Source organism: Oncorhynchus tshawytscha, linkage group LG26 (genome assembly GCF_018296145.1).
Source record: "Oncorhynchus tshawytscha isolate Ot180627B linkage group LG26, Otsh_v2.0, whole genome shotgun sequence".
NCBI lineage: Eukaryota > Metazoa > Chordata > Actinopteri > Salmoniformes > Salmonidae > Oncorhynchus > Oncorhynchus tshawytscha.
Genome location: NC_056454.1, coordinates 4779529 through 4801736, shown reverse-complemented (window position 1 = coordinate 4801736; position 22208 = coordinate 4779529). Strand labels below are relative to the sequence as shown.

Below are 22208 nucleotides of genomic sequence, written 5' to 3'. Positions count from 1 at the left end.
GTTGACTTTGTTTTTATGGAGATTGATAAAAAGCAATGGTAATCCTTTATTTGAATGGTAAATCTCTAGTCTATTGATAAACTGGGTAAATCAAGATGTAGCCTAGGCCTATTCACAATACAGGTGAATGCATATTCAATGGGACTTCATGCATGCATTATTGAGCTTGTTTTGGCTGATTTCGTGGGGCTACAGATGAATACCAATCTGTTATCCCTTCCTTTTGGGACTTATTTTATTGTACTGTTCAACAACATTTGCATAGAACAAGCTCTCTTTTAAAAAAGTGTGCGCTGTCTCTTTTTAAAACCCATGATGTCATTCACCCACAGTCAGTTTGAGGCTCAAGCACTAAGATAAAATAAGAACTGGAGTCTGCTTCCAAGATGACCAACTGTTGTTTAAGGTAATCAACTCGCGTTCGCATACTCTGATTCATGGACCATATATATCCAGGTTGCGTTCGGTTTATACTGACCAACATCACATGTGCACTAGCAATCAGTGCCCACAGAGAGCAGCGACAACGTTATCACATCATGGCAGACATTGGATGAATATAAAATGTTAATATCTGAGGGGGGTAGCTGCATCCTAATATGTTGACCAAGAGGTGGGTCGAAAGAAAAGTAGTGAGTGTTTGTAAAGGAGTGGGTTTTTATTTTTTTATTTTTTTACCTTTTATTTAACTAGGCAAGTCAGTTAAGAACAAATTCTTATTTTCAATGATGGCCTAGGAACAGTGGGTTAACTGCCTGTTCAGGGGAAGAACAACAGATTTGTACCTTGTCAGCTTGGGGGTTTGAACTTGCAACCTTCTGGTTGCTAGTCCAACACTCTAACCACTAGGCTACCCTGCCGCCCCAGGCAGGTTAGTGTCAAGTGCTCTGCTATAGGTCAAAGTTTTGATTGAGCACTTAAAAAAAAAAATGTTTTAACTGTCTCTTACCACACAACTACCGTACATGTAGCTACCATACTGTTTGAGTTTGGACTTGCTTGTCAAGCAGGAGCGGAGGGCACTGTGTCCCGGTGTTGCCGTTCATGCCCTCCCCATTGAGTAGTAGACTGTATGTAGGCTTCGTATCAAAGTGACATCTGTTGGTTATCAATATTCTCTCTGGCAACTGAGTTAGGAAGGATGACTATCTTTGTAGTGACTGGGTGTATTGACACACCATCCAAAGTGTAATTAATAACTTCACCATGCTCAATGTGATAGTCATTGTCTAAACTCTGGCCCCTTGGGCTCAAGCAACGATTTTCCTACCAATAGGTCCCCTTCTTTGCGAGGCATTGGAAAACCTCCCTGGTCTTTTGTGGTTGAATCTCTGTTTGAAATTCACTGCTCGACTGAGTGACCTTACACATAATTGTGTCAGAAAACAGACGGGAATTACCCAAAGTAACAAATTCTAGTACTGAACAGTTTGTTCTAGTATCGAAAAAGTACAAAAGTTTCAGTGTACTGTGCAACCCTAATGTCTGTGGGACTACATTGTTTTTTCGTAAACGTGAAACCCTAATAGAAAGATGGCGTGGGAGACTATTTTTAGCATGTTGTTCTCTCTAAATGGTATAGGAAAGGGTGTGGACTGGTTGCGAGACATGACCACTGTATGAGTCAGCATTCTAACTTCCTTCTAATAGTTAAAGTACTTGAATAAACATTGGTTTTCTGCCAGTAGGACCATGAAACAAGTGTGTTTGGCAACATTATAGTCAAGTGCAATTTTCAAGATTCTTTATTGTTATATTTTGGGGAGGGGTGGTCGAGGTGAGTGGGATTATTTAAGATACTCTTTGAAGAGGTAGGGTTTCAGGTACTTTCGGAAGATGGGACTCTGCTCTCCTAGCTTCAGAGGGACGCTGGTTCCACAATTGGGGTGCCAGTACAGAGAAGAGTTTGGACTGGTCTTACTTTTACTAGTTGAATGTGGACACAAATATAATACTTTTTTTGTATTAAAATATGCAAATTAGGGGATGTATTTAAATATGGTCGTATTTGCATATCACAAATTCATTTTTCCAGATACTGGATCAAGTCAGCCTAAATATTACACTCCAGGACTAGACTTATAGTACACATAGCCATTTGTGGATAAATATATTTTTTCATCATATATGTAAAGTACTAGAAAGAAAATTTGACAAAATATCAACATTTCCCAAAATCAAACTTGTTTTGGTCACATACACATGGTTAGCAGATGTTAATGTGAGTAGCGAAATGCTTGTGCTTCTAGTTCCGACATTGCAGTAATATCTAACAAGTAATTGAACAACTACCTAATACACACATCTAAAGGGATGGAATAAGAATATGTACATAAAAATATATAGATGAGCGATGGCCGAACGGCAAGGTGAAATAGATGGTATAAGGTATAGTGTATATACATATGAGATGAGTAATGTAAGATATGTTAACATTATTAGTGGTGTTGTTTAGCCTTTCTAGGGCAGGCGTTCCGCTAGCGGAACCCCTCGACAACATTCCGCTTAAAAGGCAGCACGCGAAATTAATTAATATTATTTTTTAATATGTAACTTTCAAACATTAACAAGTCCAATACAACAAATGAAAGATAAACATCTTGTTAATCTACCCATCGTGTCTGATTTTAAATGTTTTTATTTACAGCTAAAGCACAACATATGATTATGTTAGATCATAGCCAAGTCGAAAAAACACACAGCCATTTTTCCAGCCAAAGATGGGAGTCACAAAAAGCAGAAATAGAGAAAATGATTCACTAACCTTTAATGATCTTCAACAGATGACACTCATAGGACATCATGTTACACAATACATACATGTATGTTTTGTTCGATAATGTAAATATTTATATCCAAAAATCTCAGTTTACATTGGCGCCTTACGTGCAGTAATGTTTTGATTTCAAAACATCTAGTGATTTTGCAGAAATAATCATAACAAACCTTGATAAAAGATACAAGTGTTATTCACAGAATTAAAGAGACTTCTCCTTAATGCAACCGCTGTGTCAGATTTTTTTATTAACAGAAAAAGCATAATCTGAGAACGGCGCTCAGAACCCAAAACAGCCAGCGGAATATCCGTCATTTTGGAATCAACAAAGTTAGAAACAACACCATAAATATTCACTTGCCTTCTGATGAAGATCATCAAAGGTACTCCCAGTTGACAATAAATGACTGATTTTGTTCCATCATTTATGTCAAAATAGCCACTTGGTGTTGGCGTGTTCAGCCCAGTAATCCATCTTCATGAGGCACAGGCACTTCGTCCAGACAAAGTTCCATTACAGTCCTTTAGAAATATGTCAAACGATGTATGGAATCCATCTTTAGGATGTTTTTAACATAAAACATCAATAATGTTCCAACTAGAGAATTCCTTTGTCTTCAGAAAAGCACTGGAACGAGAGGTAACTCTGTCGGGAGCGCCAGTCATGAGACCGGGGAACTCTGCCAGACCACTGACTCAGAGGTCTCATGAGCCCCTCCTTTATAGTAGAATCCTCATTCAACTTTCTAAAGATGGTTGACATCTAGTGGAAGCTGTAGGAAGTGCAACTTTATCCATATCTCAATGTGTATTCAGTAGGCCAAGCATTGAAAAACTACAAACCTCAGCTGTCCCACTTCCTGGTTGGATTTTTCTCAGGTTTTTGCCTGCCATATGAGTTCTGTTATACTCACAGACATTATTCAAACAGTTTTAGAAACTTCAGTGTTTTCTATCCAATACTAATAATAATATGCATATATTAGCATCTGGGACAGAGTCGGAGGCAGTTCAGTCTGGGCACGCTATTCATCCAAAAGTGAAATTGCTGCCCCCTATCCCAAAAAGGTGACTAGTGATCCATTTATTAAAGTGTCCAGTGGTTTGATTGTCAATGTAGGCAGCAGCCTCTGAGTTAGTGATTTCTGTTTAGCAGTCTGATGGCCTTGAGATAGAAGCTGTTTTTCAGTCTCTCGGTCCCAGCTTTGATGCACCTTGCCTTCTTGATGGTAGCGGGGTGAACATGCAGTGGCTCAGGTGGTTGTCCTTGATGACCTTTTTGGCCTTCCTGTGACATCGGGTGCTGTAGGTGTCATGGAGGGCAGGTAGTTTTCCCCCGGTGATGCGTTGTGTGGACTGCACCACCCTCTGGAGAGCCTTGCGGTTGAGGGCGGTGCAGTTGCCGTACCAAGCGGTGATACAGCCCGGCAGGATGTTAGGGTTTTGGGTGACAAGCCAAATTTCTTCAGCCTCCTGAGGTCTTCTTCTTCACCACACTGTCTGTATGGGTGGCCCATTACAGTTTGTCTGTGATTAGTATGCCAAGGAACTTGAAGCTTTCCACCTACTGTCCTGTCAATGTGGATAGGTGGGTGCTCCCTCTGCTGTTTCAAGAAGTCCATGATCATCTCCTTTGTTTTGTTGACGTTGAGTGAGAGGTTGTTTTCATGACACCACACTCAGAGTGCCCTCACTTCTTCCCTGTAGGCTGTTTCATGGTTGTTGGTAATCAAGACCACTACTATTGTGTCATCTGCAAACTTGATGATTTTAATTGGAGTTGTGCATGGCCAGGCAGTTATAGGTGAACAAGGAGTACAGGAGGGGGCTGAGCATGCACCCTTGTGGGGCCCCGGAGTTGAGTCAGTGAAGTGGAGATGTTGTTTCCTACCTTCACCACTTGGGAGCAGCCGTCAGAAATTCCAGGACCCAGGGTTCAGACCCAGGGCCTACAGCTTAATGATGACCTTGGAGGGTACGATGGTGTTGAATATTGAGTTGTCGTCAGTATAGGTATTCCTCTTGTCCAGATGGGATAGGGCAGTGTGATGGCGATTGCATCGTCTGTGGACCTGTTGGGGCGCTGTGCAAACTGAAGTGGGTCTAGGGTGGCAGATAAGGGGGAGGTGATATGATCCTTGACTAGTCTCACAAAGCACTTCATGATGACAGAAGTGAGTGCTACGGGACGGTAGTCATTTAGTTCAGTTATCTTTGCCTTCTTGGGTACAGGAACAATGGTGGCCATCTGTGGGGACAGCAGACTGGGATAGGGAGCGATTGAGTTTGTCTGTAAACACACCAGCCAGTTGGTCTGCGCATGCTCTGAGGACACGGCTAGGGATGTCTGGGCTGGCAACCTTGCGAGGGTTAACACGTGTTTAAATGTCTTACTCATGTCGGCCACGGAGAAGGAGAGAGAGGGGGGGTGGAGTCCTTGTTAGCGGGCCATGACGGTGGCACTGTATTATCCTCAAATCTGGCAAAGGTGTTAAGTTTGTCTGGAAGCGAGACGTCGGTGTCCGTGACGTAGCTGGTTTTCTTTTTGTAGTCCGTGATTGTCTGTGGACCCTGCCACATATGTCTCGTGTCTGAGCCATTGAATTGCGACTCCACTTTGTCCCTATACCGACATTTCACTCCTTGCGGAGGGAATAGCTACACGGTTTATATTCGGCCATATTCCCAGTCCTCTTTCCATGTTTAAATGCGGTGGTTCACGTGAATGCCGCCCTCCAGACATGGTTTCTGGTTAGGGTAGGTTTTAATAGTCAAAGTGGGTACAACATATCCAATGCATTTCCTTAACATCTCAAACACAGAGTCAGCGTATAGGTTGATGTTGTTCTCTGAGGCTGCCCAGAACATATCCCAGTCCGCATGAGCAAAACAATCTTGAAGCGTGGATTCCGATTGGTCAGACCAGCGTTGACTAGTTGTCACAGGTACATCCTGTTTGAGCTTCTGCCTATAAGACTGTAGGAGCGAGATGGAGTCGTGGTCGGATTTGCCGAAGGGAAGGTGAAGGAGGGCCTTGTATTCATCGCAGAAGTTTGAGTAGCAGTGATCGAGTGTATTGCCTGCGTGAGTGTATGCTGAAATAAATTAGATAGCCTTGTTCTCAAATTTGCTTTGTTAAAATCCCCAGCTACAATAAATTCAGCCTCCGGATATATGGGCCGTTGTGGTGTCTGCTTAAGGGCGTATATACATGGCTGTGACGATAACTGACACAAATTCTCTTGGAAGATAATATGGCCGGCGTTTGATTGTAAGGAATTCTTGTTCGGGTGAGCAGCAGGACTTGAGTTCCTGTATGTTGTTATGATTACACCATGAGTTGTTAATCATGAGGCAATCACACCCGCCCTTCTTCCCAGAGAGGTGTTTATCTCTGTCGGCGCGACGCATGAAGAAGCCCGGTGGCTGAACCGATTCCAAGATGTCGATTGCAAGATGAAGAGAATATGTCTGATAACCACACACAATTTGTTGAATGCAGATTCTTCTGAGGCTGAGAAAATTGAGTGTGGGAAGAGTCTGACTTTCAGGAAATGCTAGTTAAAGACAAGGACACTGAATTTAGACTGCCAAACACTAGTAGTTTTACTTCTTGAGTAAAATGACATTAAAGTCAAAATCAAATCAAATGTATTTATATAGCCCTTCGTACATCAGCTGATATCTCAAAGTGCTGTACAGAAACCCAGCCTAAAACCCCAAACAGCAAGCAATGCAGGTGTAGAAGCACGTTGGCTTGGAAAAACTCCCTAGAAAGGCCAAAACCTAGGAAGAAACCTAGAGAGGAACCAGGCTGAGGGGTGGCCAGTCCTCTTCTGGCTGTGCCGGGTGGAGATTATAACAGAACATGGCCAAGATGTTCAAATGTTAATAGATGACCAGCATGGTCAAATAATAGGTCTGGGACAGGTAGCACGTCCGCTGAACAGGTCAGGATTCCGTAGCCGCAGGCAGAAAGTAACAGTACTTCTACTTGAGTAGGATATTTCACTACTCTTTCCACTCCTGCTGAAATGTATATGTAAAGCTGTTTACTTGTTCTCACACTGTGTGGCATAGCATCTAATCAAGAATTGTTACACTGAAGAAGGAGCTGTGTTTCAAAATGTTGGTTTAGTCATCAACCGTTGAAAGTAAACAATCTAGGGGTTCATGAGTATGGCTTTTCAAGTCAGGAAAAAAGATTACTAGTCAAATGAAGGGGGAAAAGCTGCTGTGGCAATTTGCATACTAACTGCCAGCTTTATAGTGGAGTTCCCTGTTTTTTTTTCTTCACTTGTACACAATATTCCTTTCCATTAGGTCGCCAGTCATTAAGCTGGCATGAGAACATATCCTGATGCTTGTAACTTTGAATCTCTATATGTGCTGGTCTTTGTGCTTATTTAAATGAATTATTGGCCAGTCATGCTTTATACTCGATGCAAAACAGCAAAAGATGATAATATGCATTATTTACAGTCCTTAGCCTGTGAGACATATCAAATCAAATCAAATCAAATTTTATTTGTCACATACACATGGTTAGCAGATGTTAATGCGAGTGTAGCGAAATGCTTGTGCTTCTAGTTCCGACAATGCAGTAATAACGAGCAAGTAATCTAACTAACAATTCCAAAAAAAAACTACTGTCATACACAGTGTAAGGGGATAAAGAATATGTACATAAGGATATATGAATGAGTGATGGTACAGAGCAGCATAGGCAAGATACAGTAGATGATATCGAGTACAGTATATACATATGAGATAAGTATGTAAACCAAGTGGCATAGTTAAAGTGGCTAGTGATACATGTATTACATAAGGATGCAGTCGATGATATAGAGTACAGTATCAACGTATGCATATGAGATGAACAATGTAGGGTAAGTAACATTATATAAGGTAGCATTGTTTAAAGTGGCTAGTGATATATTTACATCATTTCCCATCGATTCCCATGATTAAAGTGGCTGGAGTAGAGTCAGTGTCATTGACAGTGTGTTGGCAGTAGCCACTCAATGTTAGTGGTGGCTGTTTAACAGTCTGATGGCCTTGAGATAGAAGCTGTTTTTCAGTCTCTCGGTCCCAGCTTTGATGCACCTGTACTGACCTCGCCTTCTGGATGGCAGCGGGGTGAACAGGCAGTGGCTCGGGTGGTTGATGTCCTTGATGATCTTTATGGCCTTCCTGTAGCATCGGGTGGTGTAGGTGTCCTGGAGGGCAGGTAGTTTGCCCCCGGTGATGCGTTGTGCAGACCTCACTACCCTCTGGAGAGCCTTACGGTTGAGGGCGGTGCAGTTGCCATACCAGGCGGTGATACAGCCCGCCAGGATGCTCTCGATTGTGCAGTAGTATATGTGACCAGACTTGGCTTTAACGCGTATAGGCTAGGCTAATGGCAATGACAACTGCTTATACTACAGGGCTCACAAGGAAAACTCTGCCCTCAGGCTCGAGCTAGCAGGAAATGTCATCCTACTGAGCTCTGACTATGTAACGGATACTCTCCCCAGGGAGCTAACAAAATACCTATAGGCTTGGGCAATAACCCGGTATACTGTATATTTCAAAATAACGGTGGTATGATTTTCAATACCAGAGGCTGTGGGGGTGTGTGCTACGGCTCTGCTTAAAAGTTAAGTATAACTATAATACATCTAAGATGTGTCAAATTATATCCAGTTCATGGCTGCAGCTTTGCATTTGGTTTGCTAAGTGTGTAGATATCAACATCCAGCATATTCGTTACAGCAGAGACATTCAATCCCCTCCTGGATCAAGATCCCTTTTGCCTTAAGCTGGGTAGGCACTACACAACTTTTAAAATCCTGACATCATAGGGCCTCCCGAGTGGCGCAGCGGTCTAAGGCACTGCAATGCTTGAGGCGTCACTACAGATCCGGGTTCGATCCCAAGCAGTTGCCGCGACCGGGAGACCAATTACTCATCCGGGTTAGGGGAGTGTTTGGCTGGCCGGGATGTCTTGTCCCATCGTGCTCTAGTGACTCCTGTGGCGGGCCAAGCTCATGCACGGTCGCCAGTGGTACGGATTTTGCCTCTGACACATTGGTGCGGCTGGCTTTTGGGTTAAGCGAGCAACGAGTCCGTACAGGAGTTACAGTCTTGTCCCATCACTGCAACTACCAATTGGGTGCCACGAAATTGGGGTGAAAAAGGGTAAAAAAAAATAAAAAAATACTAACATTGTTGAGCCTCACATTAAACAACAGTCTTTCCTGTAGTTTTTCTTTTGTGTTGCCAAAATAGTGGTGCGCACTCTAAACGATGTGGCATAGACAGGGTCAAGATTCTTCACTTGGTGTTGAGTATTCTCCCTACTACGCTGTCTCGTGAAAACAATGATGTGATTAGTTTGTAACGTAGCTACGAGCTCTGCTTCAAAGCAGCCTCATCTTTCGGACATTCACAATTGCTATACAGAGTTGAAATATCTAGCCAACATTTTGAATTGAATAACATTGCTTGTGAATTTCAGAGCTGTAACGATTTGACACTTTACCTTTGATTAAAGGCGAGTACGAACGCATACTAGTGGTAGTCATCTCTCCTGCTCAAGTGTCTACACCTTCTGGGTGACGCGAAACAACCTCATTTCACTGGCCTCTTATCTATTACTAATCACCGATCTCTTAACTTGTCGTTGCACATCTCACACTACAAAGCATTGCAGATTTTGTGCCGATAAAATCAAACATGTTTGAGCAGTCCCAGATGTCCTGATATTTTCAAAGACTACATCGGTAGCCCTCCAGATTGTCAGATGCTTCCAAGCGCAGAATAAGGCTTATGGGCTTGCCAGAATCCTATTTTAACCCCCTCAGTTGACATTTACACTCCTCTAACCACTACTGCGTCATCCACCTTTCCTCAATTGGACTCTGTGTCCTCTGCCAGTGGTGTATGCTGGTACAGAAACAAAGGCCCTATTCCAATCGAAAATGCATCCTCCTTCCTTACTCCGTTCCTTAAAGGGATCCCTGATCTCACAAGGTTGAATAGTTGAAGGCAGGGGCTAGCTTTCATCTATCTAATCATGTGAGATCAGTGATTACTTTGAGGAAGGCAGGGCTAATTTCAACAGGGCCTAGATCTGTAGTGTGGAGTTCACAGTTCAAGGCAGTGGAGTGTAAACTGGTCTAGAATGTGTCAACGACTTGGAGTTCTTTCACTCTGGCCTGTATGTCACACTCATAATGTGAATGAGAAGGACCTTTTTAAACACATTGAAATGTTTATATATCAAATGCAGGGCATAAGTAATATATTTCTGTTTCAGTGCATGTGGGAGTGTTTTTTTGTGTGTGTACCAGACCATTGCTTTATGGGAGTTTTCCTGTTACTTGGGCAAATGGGCCGCAGTTGGGGAAATGCAGAAGGGCGAGGGAGGAGGGGTTATAGCATTCTGTGCATGTCTAGCTTGCACAGTGACCCCGCCTAGAGGCAACAAGTTCCCAGCCACATTCTGACAGCCTCAGGGGCAGGAAGGAAGTGCTTACTCACTCTCTCTTACGCACACACACTCGCTCTCTCTCGCTCTCTCGCTCTCTCTCACTCTCTCTCGCCTCTCGCTCTTTGTCACTCACCCACCCTCTGAGACAGAGCCTTTTAAGGAAAAAGCCTTGCTCTCACTCAAGTGAAGCAGAGTCAACACACACAAGTACACACTGCTTGCGTAAACACACAGACACGCAAACAAAGCATTGCCACACCCAAAGTAATGTGTTCACGTAAATATACAAACAAGAATACACAATATAAATGTGGAGTACTGCATATAGATTTTTTTAGCCAAGATTTTTTTTCAAGGGTTGCATGTAGGGCTGTGATGGTCATGGGATGACTGTAATTGGCCAGCCAAATGGCCGAGGTCTCGGTAATAATCTTTCAAATCGATTTTCTCCTCATCTGCTCCTGGACTGAATGTGCTACCATAGACCTAGAATGAATAGAACTGGTATCCCCATTCAAGTCAATGGTGGACAGGAAGCCATTGCGAGTCAACCATAGGAGCAGAGCAGGAAGTAAAAGCAGGATGTGTACCCATCAATCTGTGCTGTGATTTGTTGATTCAACTCAACTGACATTACAAAAAATACATTCCATTGCATGAGCTCCAGCAGTTAACATAATTTGAGTGAACAATCTACATTTCATCAAGGAAGAACAAAGTTTCATCACGTTAAGTCTGTTACGGCAGAAACTAAATCAACTGCACAAATGCCCCGCCGTCCTGTCTTTGGCCAGCTGTTCGTTTCACTATTATTTAAAAAAAAAAATGAATTAAATGGTTAGGACTGTTTTATTTTCATCACGGTCTTCATCCAAAACTGCCGGTTACACGTTATACATGAATTGTTCCAGCCCTAGGGAACAGGAGCCCTATCTAGGAAAAGGATGTCTGGTCACATCTTCTCTTTTTATATATGTTGGTGTTAATGCTAAACTAACAATCTCTCTCATTCTCCCTTGCTCTCTATTCATCCCATCTTTCTCTCTAATCTAGGCAGAGGCCAGGCTGGCAGCAAAGAGGGCGGCCAGGGCAGAGGCCCGAGAAATCCGTATGAAGGAGCTGGAGAGACAACAGAAAGAGGTACAACTAGAGGGCACTATATTCCCAATACACACATAATGTACACACTTACAGTGGGGCAAAAAATTATTTAGTCAGCCACCAATTGTGCAAGTTCTCCCACTTAAAAAGAGTCTGCCCTGTCTGGTGCAGGTCTACAATTTTGTCTCTGGTGTCCTTTGACAGCTATTTGGTCTTGACCATAGTGGAGTTTGGAGTGTGACTGTTTGAGTTGTGGACAGGTGTCTTTTATACTGCTAACAAGTTCAAACAGGTGCCTTTAATACAGGTAACGAGTGGAGGACAGAGGAGCCTCTTAAAGAAGAAGTTACAGGTCTGTGAAAGCCAGAAATCTTGCTTGTTTGTAGGTGACCAAATACTTATTTTCCACCATAATTTGCAAATAAATTCATTAAAAATCCTACAATGTGATTTTTCTGGATTTTCTTTCCTCATTTTGTCTGTCATAGTTGAAGTGTACCTATGATGAAAATTACAGGCCTCTCTCATCTTTTTAAGTGGGAGAACTTGCACAATTGGTGGCTGACTAAATACTTTTTTGCCCCACTGTATGTTATACAGCACATAGTACCTTACACAGACTTGGTCCCAAAACTACACCAAGCTTTAGGCACCATGAGTCACGTCACATGACGAGGGAGACGGTTCGGGAAGCTGGAGGGTCACATGGGGCCAGGGTTGGTCATTAAAGACGAAGGCATTTCCTCTGGACACAGTGTTTCATCAAGCTGAGGGTCCTTTCATCCTGTGCCAGGGTGGGGACAGAGGTCACCAGTGTTAATGGTGTACTGTTATCACTTTATCCTTCACGAGAGTGCACAGCTGGGGATTTCTACCAAACAAATTAGCATACACTCTTAATATCGTAAGTATAAACAACAAGCAAGAACACTGTCATTAGAAATCCAGGGAATTAGGGGTTCCAGTTTTGTCTTTTTGAACCATCTTTTCTTAAGGTGATTCTAATCTTAAAAAGTGATCTTGAAGTTATACAATCTTTACATCTAGTATATTCTGGAACACATGGTGCTTACTAGTTGCCAACCCCGATTTTGGTTTACCCTTTAACTTCTGCTACTGTACGTACAAATTGGTGGGAAATTGATCTGCTTATGCTCTTTGACCCAGTGAGAGAGCATGATAAAATCCAGTTGACCTGGAGGTCTTAAGCACTTAACCCTCACCTGAGCTTGACCAGTACCTACAATGGCTGAACTCAAATCAAATCAAATGTATTTATATAGCCCTTCGTACATCAGCTGATATCTCAAAGTGCTGTACAGAAACCCAGCCTAAAACCCCAAACAGCAAGCAATGCAGGTGTAGAAGCACGGTGGCTAGGAAAAACTCCCTAGAAAGGCCAAAACCTAGGAAGACACCTAGAGAAGAACCAGGCTGTGGGGTGGCCAGTCCTCTTCTGGCTGTGCCGGGTGGAGATTATAACAGAACATGGCCAAGATGTTCAAATGTTCATAAATGACCAGCATGGTCAAATAATAATAATCACAGGCAGAACAGTTGAAACTGGAGCAGCAGCACGGCCAGGTTGACTGGGGACAGCAAGGAGGCATCATGCCAGGTAGTCCTGAGGCATTTTTATTTCACCTTTTTTTTAACCAGGTAGGCTAGTTGAGAACAAGTTCTCATTTACAACTGCGACCTGGCCAAGATAAAGCATAGCAGTGTGAACAGAGTTACACATGGAGTAAACAATTTAAGTCAATAACACAGTAGGAAAAAAAAGATGGTCTATATACATTGTGTGCAAAAGGCATGAGGAAGTAGGCAAATAATTACAATTTTGCAGATTAACACTGGAGTGATAAATGATCAGATGGTCATGTACAGGAAGAGATACTGGTGTGCAAAAGAGAAGAAAAGTAAATAAATATAAACAGTATGGGGATGAGGTAGGTAAATTGGGTGGGCTATTTACCGATAGACTATGTACAGCTGCAGCGATCGGTTAGCTGCTCAGATAGCAGATGTTTGAAGTTGGTGAGGGAGATAAGTCTCCAACTTCAGCGATTTTTTGCAATTCGTTCCAGTCACAGGCAGCAGAGAACTGGAACGAAAGGCGGCCAAATGAGCTGTTGGCTTTAGGGATGATCAGTGAGATACACCTGCTGGCGCGCGTGCTACGGGTGGGTGTTGCCATCGTGACAAGTGAACTAAGATAAGGCGGAGCTTTACCTAGCATGGACTTGTAGATGACCTGGAGCCAGTGGGTCTGGCGACAAATATGTAGCGAGGGCCAGCCGACTAGAGCATACAGGTCGCAGTGGTGGGTGGTATAAGGTGCTTTAGTAACAAAACGGATGGCACTGTGATAAACTGCATCCAGTTTGCTGAGTAGAGTATTGGAAGCTATTTTGTAGATGACATCGCCGAAGTCGAGGATCGGTAGGATAGTCAGTTTTACTAGGGTAAGTTTGGCGGCGTGAGGGAAGGAGGCTTTGTTGCGGAATAGAAAGCCGACTAGATTTGATTTTAGATTGGAGATGTTTGATATGAGTCTGGAAGGAGAGTTTACAGTCTAGCCAGACACCTAGGTACTTATAGATGTCCACATATTCTAGGTCGGAACCATCCAGGGTGGTGATGCTAGTTGGGCATGCGGGTGCAGGCAGCGAACGGTTGAAAAGCTTGCATTTGGTTTTACTAGCGTTTAAGAGCAGTTGGAGGCCACGGAAGGAGTGTTGTATGGCGTTGAAGCTCGTTTGGAGGTTAGATAGCACAGTGTCCAAGGAAGGGCCAGAAGTATACAGAATGGTGTCGTCTGCGTAGAGGTGGATCAGGGAATCGCTCGCAGCAAGAGCAACATCATTGATATATACAGAGAAAAGAGTCGGCCCGAGAATTGAACCCCGTGGCACCCCCATAGAGACTGCCAGAGGACCGGACAACATGCCCTCCGATTTGACACACTGAACTTTGTCTGCAAAGTAGTTGGTGAACCAGGCAATGCAGTCATTAGAAAAACCGAGGCTACTGGGTCTGCCGATGAGAATATGGTGATTGACAGAGTCGAAAGCCTTGTCCAGGTCGATGAAGACGGCTGCACAGTACTGTCTTTTATCGATGGCGGTTATGATATCGTTTAGTACCTTGAGCGTGGCTGAGGTGCACCCGTGACCGGCTCGGGAACCAGATTGCACAGCGGAGAAGGTACGGTGGGATTCGAGATGGTCAGTGACCTGTTTGTTGACTTGGCTTTCGAAGACTTTAGATAGGCAGGGCAGGATGGATATACAGTGCCTTGCGAAAGTATTCGGCCCCCTTGAACTTTGCGACCTTTTGCCACATTTCAGGCTTCAAACATAAAGATATAAAACTGTATTTTTTTGTGAAGAATCAACAACAAGTGGGACACAATCATGAAGTGGAACGACATTTATTGGATATTTCAAACTTTTTTAACAAATCAAAAACTGAAAAATTGGGCGTGCAAAATTATTCAGCCCCCTTAAGTTAATACTTTGTAGCGCCACCTTTTGCTGCGATTACAGCTGTAAGTCGCTTGGGGTATGTCTCTATCAGTTTTGCACATCGAGAGCCTGAAATTTTTTCCCATTCCTCCTTGCAAAACAGCTCGAGCTCAGTGAGGTTGGATGGAGAGCATTTGTGAACAGCAGTTTTCAGTTCTTTCCACAGATTCTGGATTGGATTCAGGTCTGGACTTTGACTTGGCCATTCTAACACCTGGATATGTTTATTTTTGAACCATTCCATTGTAGATTTTGCTTTATGTTTTGGATCATTGTCTTGTTGGAAGACAAATCTCCGTCCCAGTCTCAGGTCTTTTGCAGACTCCATCAGGTTTTTTTCCAGAATGGTCCTGTTATTTCGCTCCATCCATCTTCCCATCAATTTTAACCATCTTCCCTGTCCCTGCTGAAGAAAAGCAGGCCCAAACCATGATGCTGCCACTACCATGTTTGACAGTGGGGATGGTGTGTTCAGGGTGATGAGCTGTGTTGCTTTTACGCCAAACATAACGTTTTGCATTGTTGCCAAAAAGTTCAATTTTGGTTTCATCTGACCAGAGCACCTTCTTCCACATGTTTGGTGTGTCTCCCAGGTGGCTTGTGGCAAACTTTAAACAACACTTTTTATGGATATCTTTAAGAAATGGCTTTCTTCTTGCCACTCTTCCATAAAGGCCAGATTTGTGCAATATACGACTGATTGTTGTCCTATGGACAGAGTCTCCCACCTCAGCTGTAGATCTCTGCAGTTCATCCAGAGTGATCATGGGCCTCTTGGCTGCATCTCTGATCAGTCTTCTCCTTGTATGAGCTGAAAGTTTAGAGGGACGGCCAGGTCTTGGTAGATTTGCAGTGGTCTGATACTCCTTCCATTTCAATATTATCGCTTGCACAGTGCTCCTTGGGATGTTTAAAACTTGGGAAATCTTTTTGTATCCAAATCCGGCTTTAAACTTCTTCACAACAGTATCTCAGACCTGCCTGGTGTGTTCCTTGTTCTTCATGATGCTCTCTGCGCTTTTAACGGACCTCTGAGACAATCACAGTGCAGGTGCATTTATACGGAGACTTGATTACACACAGGTGGATTGTATTTATTGTCATTAGTCATTTAGGTCAACATTGGATCATTCAGAGATCCTCACTGAACTTCTGGAGAGAGTTTGCTGCACTGAAAGTAAAGGGGCTGAATAATTTTGCACGCCCAATTTTTCAGTTTTTGATTTGTTAAAAAAGTTTGAAATATCCAATAAATGTCGTTCCACTTCATAATTGTGTCCCACTTGTTGTTGATTCTTCACAAAAAAATACAGTTTTATATCTTTATGTTTGAAGCCTGAAATGTGGCAAAAGGTCGCAAAGTTCAAGGGGGCCGAATACTTTCGCAAGGCACTGTAGGTCTGTAACAGTTTGGGTCCAGGGTGTCTCCCCCTTTTGAAGAGGGGGATGACTGCGGCAGCTTTCAAATCCTTGGGGATCTCAGACGATATGAAAGAGAGGTTGAACAGGCTGGTAATAGGGATTGCGACAATGGCGGCGGATAGTTTCAGAAATAGAGGCTCCAGATTGTCAAGCCCAGCTGATTTGTACGGGTCCAGGTTTTGCAACTCTTTCAGAACATCTGCTATTTGGGTAAAGGAGAACCTGGAGAGGCTTGAGCGAATAGCTGCGGGGGGGGTGGAGCTGTTGGCCGAGGCATGGTCCTAGGGTTCAGCTCCTGCCAGAGAGAGAGAAAGAAAGAGAGAATTAGAGAGCGCATACTTAAATTCACACAGGACACCGGATAAGACAAGAGAAGTACTCCAGATATGACAAGCGGACCCTAGCCCCCCGACACAAACTACTGCAGCATAAATACTGGAGGCTGAGACAGGAGGGGTCAGGAGACACTGTGGCCCCATGCGATGATACCCCCGGACAGGGCCAAACAGGAAGGATATAACCCCACCCACTTTGCCAAAGCACAGCCCCCACACCACTAGAGGGATATCTTCAACCACCAACTTACCATCCTGATACAATGCCGAGTATAGCCCACAAAGATCTCCGCCACGGCACAACCCAAGGGGGGGCGCCAACCCAGACAGGAAGATCACATCAGTGACTCAACCCACTCAAGTGACGCACCCCTCCTAGGGACGGCATGAAAGAGCACCAGTAAGCCAGTGTACTCAGCCCCTGTAATAGGGTTGAACTCACCAAATAGCATCGGTAATTGACGCTCTTGTTCAGTTGTCATATGACCAAGGACGCATCAGTGAATGTGTACTATTTCTTAATGTAACGGAACTATAAAGCATGTTGCTTTGGTCCAATAGATGTTTACATTGTGTTCAGCTGTTATATTTGGATAGTTTTTTTTATTGGCTGAGATTTGTATTAGCAGTGTCTAGGTTAGTTTCCAGCTGTGAGATTAAGTAATGGCTCTGATTGGACCATAGGAGATTGTAAATCCCTCAGTCTCAGTAAGTACTCCATCAAGCAGGGCTGGGGTAAATTCCATTTCAGCCAAAATTCAATAGATGAATTGGACATTTCCTATTCGAAAATATTGGGTAATCTTCAGTTCATTAAAGTTATGTAAATCAGAGTGACGTATTACCTGAGAGGGACTTTAGCATTGCATAATGATACATGCTCCCTGCTAGCTTTGCCTCCCTCTTGGTTCTGCAGACTCAAGCACCTTTTAGGTTCATTAAATCACCATTTGGTTTGACTCTGCCGATAGAGGCTCAAGTCTCTAGAATTTTACGTTTTTGTTCTGATGTGTTACATGGTGAATGTGTCTTGCTGTGGTTTAGCACCTCTGATCCCTACCTAAGGGAGCCTCACCTTTCTTGGGTCACTATTCTTAGACCACAATAATCCTACAGAAAGCTTTACAGTCACTGCTCATTCTTACTCCAACATTGCTACCCTTCTCTAAGAAACCATATGTTTTTGCCTTAATGTACAGAATGATCACTGTGATAGTACTTTAGTTGTTTAGTGCACTATGATGTGAGTTTATCATTTGTCCCATTTTAGATGTGAAATTTGCCAGCAATGAGAGACACATGCCATATGCTCACACATTTAAAACATGTGGTTGAGCAAACATTGCACCATCCCTGTGTTATGGTAGACTTGCATGAGCAGGCACACCCCCTCCTGTCATACTCACCGGATTAACAGTCAGTGTTCAGATTAGTCTGGTCAGGAGGTGTGTTTGGTGTGTGTGTATGTGTATGTGTGTGCGTGGCTTAAACCCTCAAGCCAAGTCCCAAAGTAGCTTAGCGGGCTGTCCTCCTTAGTGAAGCCTCTTGTTGACGAACAGTGGTTAGTTTATACCGCTCCAATGATGTTATGTCTGGACAGCACTACTATGCTTTCCACTACTGTCCGGATGATAACTTTAGGAGATATCCTCTTAAATTGTAGAAACACTCAAGCCAAAAGAGTGGATTGGTAGCTGTATATCTACAGTAGAGCTAACCTAAATCATCAGGTTGTCTTTGTAGCAACGCCTGAGCCTCTGAACTGGGAACTTTTAACCTCCTTGATCCCGTCTGCATGGCAGGCTATCGTCATTGGCGACATCTGTATGGAACACCTTAAGTTTGCATCGTGACCGCAGCAGGACGGCCGGGCGGTGGTTGGCGGGGAGGGGGTTTCGGGCTGCCCTTAAAGGGCGTCCGGGGACCCCTCCAAATAGAAAGGTGAGCCAGTATGTTTGAAGCTAGTTGGGACGGGAAGCGGGAGGTACAGTACCTAAGCTGATTGTGTAACTGTAACTCATCTGATGAATGGTCTTGCACTGAACGAGGCAAGGTAACTGTTTACGTGTTTATTTACACTTGAAAAATAAATAGTGATGCTTTTCGTTCTTGACCATTTATCAAATACTTTGGTCGGACCTGGATATGAAGTTTTACCTTAATTTGCAATCTCTGCTTTGAAATCTTCTTAAATCCCAAACAATTTCTGTAAATGAAATCGCCAGAAAAATCTGTATTCTTGATTGACATGTTGCTGTGAGGCACTTTAAGCACGCTGGTTCTCAGAACAACTTTTCCAGAATGCTGACTCCAACGTGCCTCACAGACGCTGAGCCGAAAAGCTTGTCACGTTTCCTTTGTTGGTAGAAGCTAGGTATCTTTTGCTCTGAGGTCAAAGAGAGCTCAGCTGCCAAAGCCTGGAAGAAGAGGTTCTAGTATCACCTTTGTTTCATAATGCTTTTATCATAAAAGGTGGCATACCTGTGGCAATGGGACATATGTTTATGGTACTGTAAGTACACATGTTCCTGTGTGGTATTTTGGAGATGAAATGGCAAACGCATTTGTTCAGCTCTCAGGTCCTTGAAGGTGATCAACTTCGAAAGAGAAATGCTGACACAAAGCTTAACTCTAACAATAAGTGCTTTTCCGACAGGTCTCAGGCATTAACCATGACAAAGGGTCAGTAAATCTGCTGTGGGGGGACTTTGCCAAGGTTGGGGCAAGATCTTTTGGCCAGACCAATGGCGCAAGCACGGACATAGACGTCAGGCAGAAAAAACATTAATTGAGACTGATGGACTTGTGGGGTCAAGAAGTGGTAGGGCGTCGTCTGAACAGTACTTCTAGTTAATGAATGAAGATTAACAGTGGGTGAAAGGGTCAGCCCAACTGATGATGGATCTGTAGAACTGAGAATCGCACACCAGCTAAAGCATGTACTGCAGGGCTGAAAGCGAGAGAGTGCTGTTAAATCTGGATTAGTGGCCCACTGACAGGCCAGTGAAACTGGAGGGGTAGGGTGTCTTTTAAAACCAGGAAAAGCATTGTTGGTTGGGGATTGGGGGACAGTATAGAAGAGGTGGCACATTTTTCACATAGCTCGTAGAGCGATTTTGTCTCAGCGACCACAGCTTCTAGACTGAGCTCAAAGGTACAGCATATAAAACAGTGTAACATGTTGTTCAATAAAATCGGAAAGAGTTAGCTTGTTTGCTCAAGTGGACCTCCACCGAGACCAGATCATATCATTTCAAATACTTTAAGGAACCACTCATAGGGAGTTAATCAAACTTCGCTTGGTGAGTGCAATAACTAATGCATTTCATGATAAATACATTTCTAAGCTTGTATGAAGTGATTTCATCTCATAGTGTCGTGGGAAGGTTTGGTCTCCAACTTTGTCTTTGGGGTCTGTTTTGGACCATTTAACGCTGTAGTTTCCCCAATTCAGGTCTATTAGAATAGTTTTTTTAACTGCATGTACCTGCTAATGAAGATGGCTAGTGCCGTTCTGAGTGAGAACTGTTTTTGTCTATGTATAAACTATAAATATCACAATGCTTAAGATGTTCAGAGGGGTATACTACATAGCGGGTATGAGGACCTAACTTTGGTCAGTTCTGAGTTCAACTTGGGATAACCGTTGACATAAAGGTGGCTCACCTTCTAGCCAGGCCAATTTCTATGGCAACGAATACTTCAGCTCTAACCTGTTAACTCTACTCCACTATCCTGAAAGAAGTCTCTGGGCGGTGTGTTGAGGAGCAATTAAATCAGATTCCCCCCCTCTCACAAAGACTGCATTATCATCCCTTCATCTGTAGAATAGTTCATGTTATTTTATGTTAATTCAGTAATAATGAAAGACTTGTCACACTACAAATTTTATGTCAGGATTCATTTAACTTTACGTGCAGTAAAACCTTGCGACGAGCAAACCGTAATCATAGCCACAAACGCATTAGCATAACGCGGCGGACATAAATACCCCTAGAAACTTTTCCTATTCATGAAAATCGCAAATGAAATAAATATATTCAAACACAAGCTTAGCCTTTTGTTAACAACACTGTCATCTCAGATTTTCAAAATATGCGTTACAGCCAACGCTAGACAAGCATTTGTGTAAGTTTATCATGGCATAATGCTATGCTAGCTCTGCTGGCAGCAGGCAATATTTTCACGAAAATAAGAAAAGCAACCAAATTAAATAATTTACCTTTGAAGAACTTCGGATGCTTTCACTCAGGAGACTCCCAGTTAGATAGCAAATGTTCCTTTTTTCCAGAAATATTTTTTTTGTTTGCGAAATAGCTACCGTTTCTTCATCATGCATGGCTGAGAAATCGACTGGAAAATGCTACAACTATATAACGGCAAACTTTTTTTTCAAAATTTGCTCCATAATATCGACAAAAACACGGCAAACGTTGTTTAGGATCCATCCTCAAGGTGTTTTTAACATATATATTCAATAATATATCCGTCGAGGCAATTGGTTTCTCATAAGAAGCGATTGGAAAAATGGCTACCTCAGTATTTTACGCAAGATTTTCTGCGTGAGACACCATGTGACCACATGCTATATATGGTCCCTTACAGCCATTCTTCAATGGAAATGCCTAAAAAGACGTCACAATGCTGTAGACACCTTGGGGAACACGTGGAAAACGTAAGCTCATTCGTAGCTCATTCACAGCATATAAGGAGTCATTGGCATGAGGCGGTTTCAAAAAATGCGGCACTTCCTGGTTGGATTTTTATCTGGGTTTCGCCTGTAACATCAGTTCTGTGGCACTCACAGACAATATCTTTGCAGTTTTGGAAACGTCAGTGTCTTCTTTACAAAGCTGTCAATTATATGCATAGTCGAGCATCTTTTCATGACAAAATATCTTGTTTAAAACGGGAACGTTTTTCATCAAAAAATGAAATGAAGACGGCCCGTCTAATAGCTTTTTTCTCATAGCCTGAATTTGCAGGATAACTGTTCTTACACGCAGTTACTAGCTTGGATTGAGTTAGTGACAAGTGCGGGATCAATATCCACCTTCGTAACATGGATGAAGGCTGAGTTGGAGTTAGCTTTTATTTTCACTGAATCTCTGTTTGGGTATTGTTTAGACTAGAATTAGAAAATTAGGGTGAAGAAATGTAATGCTCTTAGTGTAACCTTTATTTAACTAGGCAAGTCAGTTAAGAACAAAATCTTATTTACAAGGACAGCCTACTCCTTCCTCCCTGTCGGGGAATTGAACCCCGGTCTCCCGCGTGCCCGCATTCACTAGTACAGCCATTATTGAAGGTTCTTGAGGTCACCAAGAAAGTCTGGACATGATCTGCTCATCCTTAATGTAAGGAATTAGGCACTTTCCCATGTTTACTTGTCTGACTGCACAGTAGCCTAATAAACAAACGCAGGTGGCTTATCTTCAAAATGCTTTATTATCTAAATGTAACAGCATATACTGTACAGTACTATATTTCTTCATCAGCATCTTTATGCATTCATTAATAAAATAATGATAAAAATACTCTTTCAAAATGCAGTTGTTGATTTAGTTATG

At 42.9% G+C, this 22208-nt stretch overlaps 1 protein-coding gene across 20 annotated transcripts in view; it reads left to right on the top strand.

Moving 5' to 3' along the window:
• LOC112225077 (leucine-rich repeat flightless-interacting protein 2) overlaps window positions 1–22208 on the top strand; it is a 79614-nt gene that overhangs the window by 22348 nt on the left and 35058 nt on the right. For all 20 annotated transcript variants that reach the window (XM_024388689.2, XM_024388681.2, XM_024388678.2 and 17 more), the window contains exon 2: window positions 11307–11393. In XM_024388689.2, the coding sequence (XP_024244457.1) occupies window positions 11307–11393 (87 nt within the window). The remainder of the gene's footprint in view (window positions 1–11306; window positions 11394–22208) is intronic.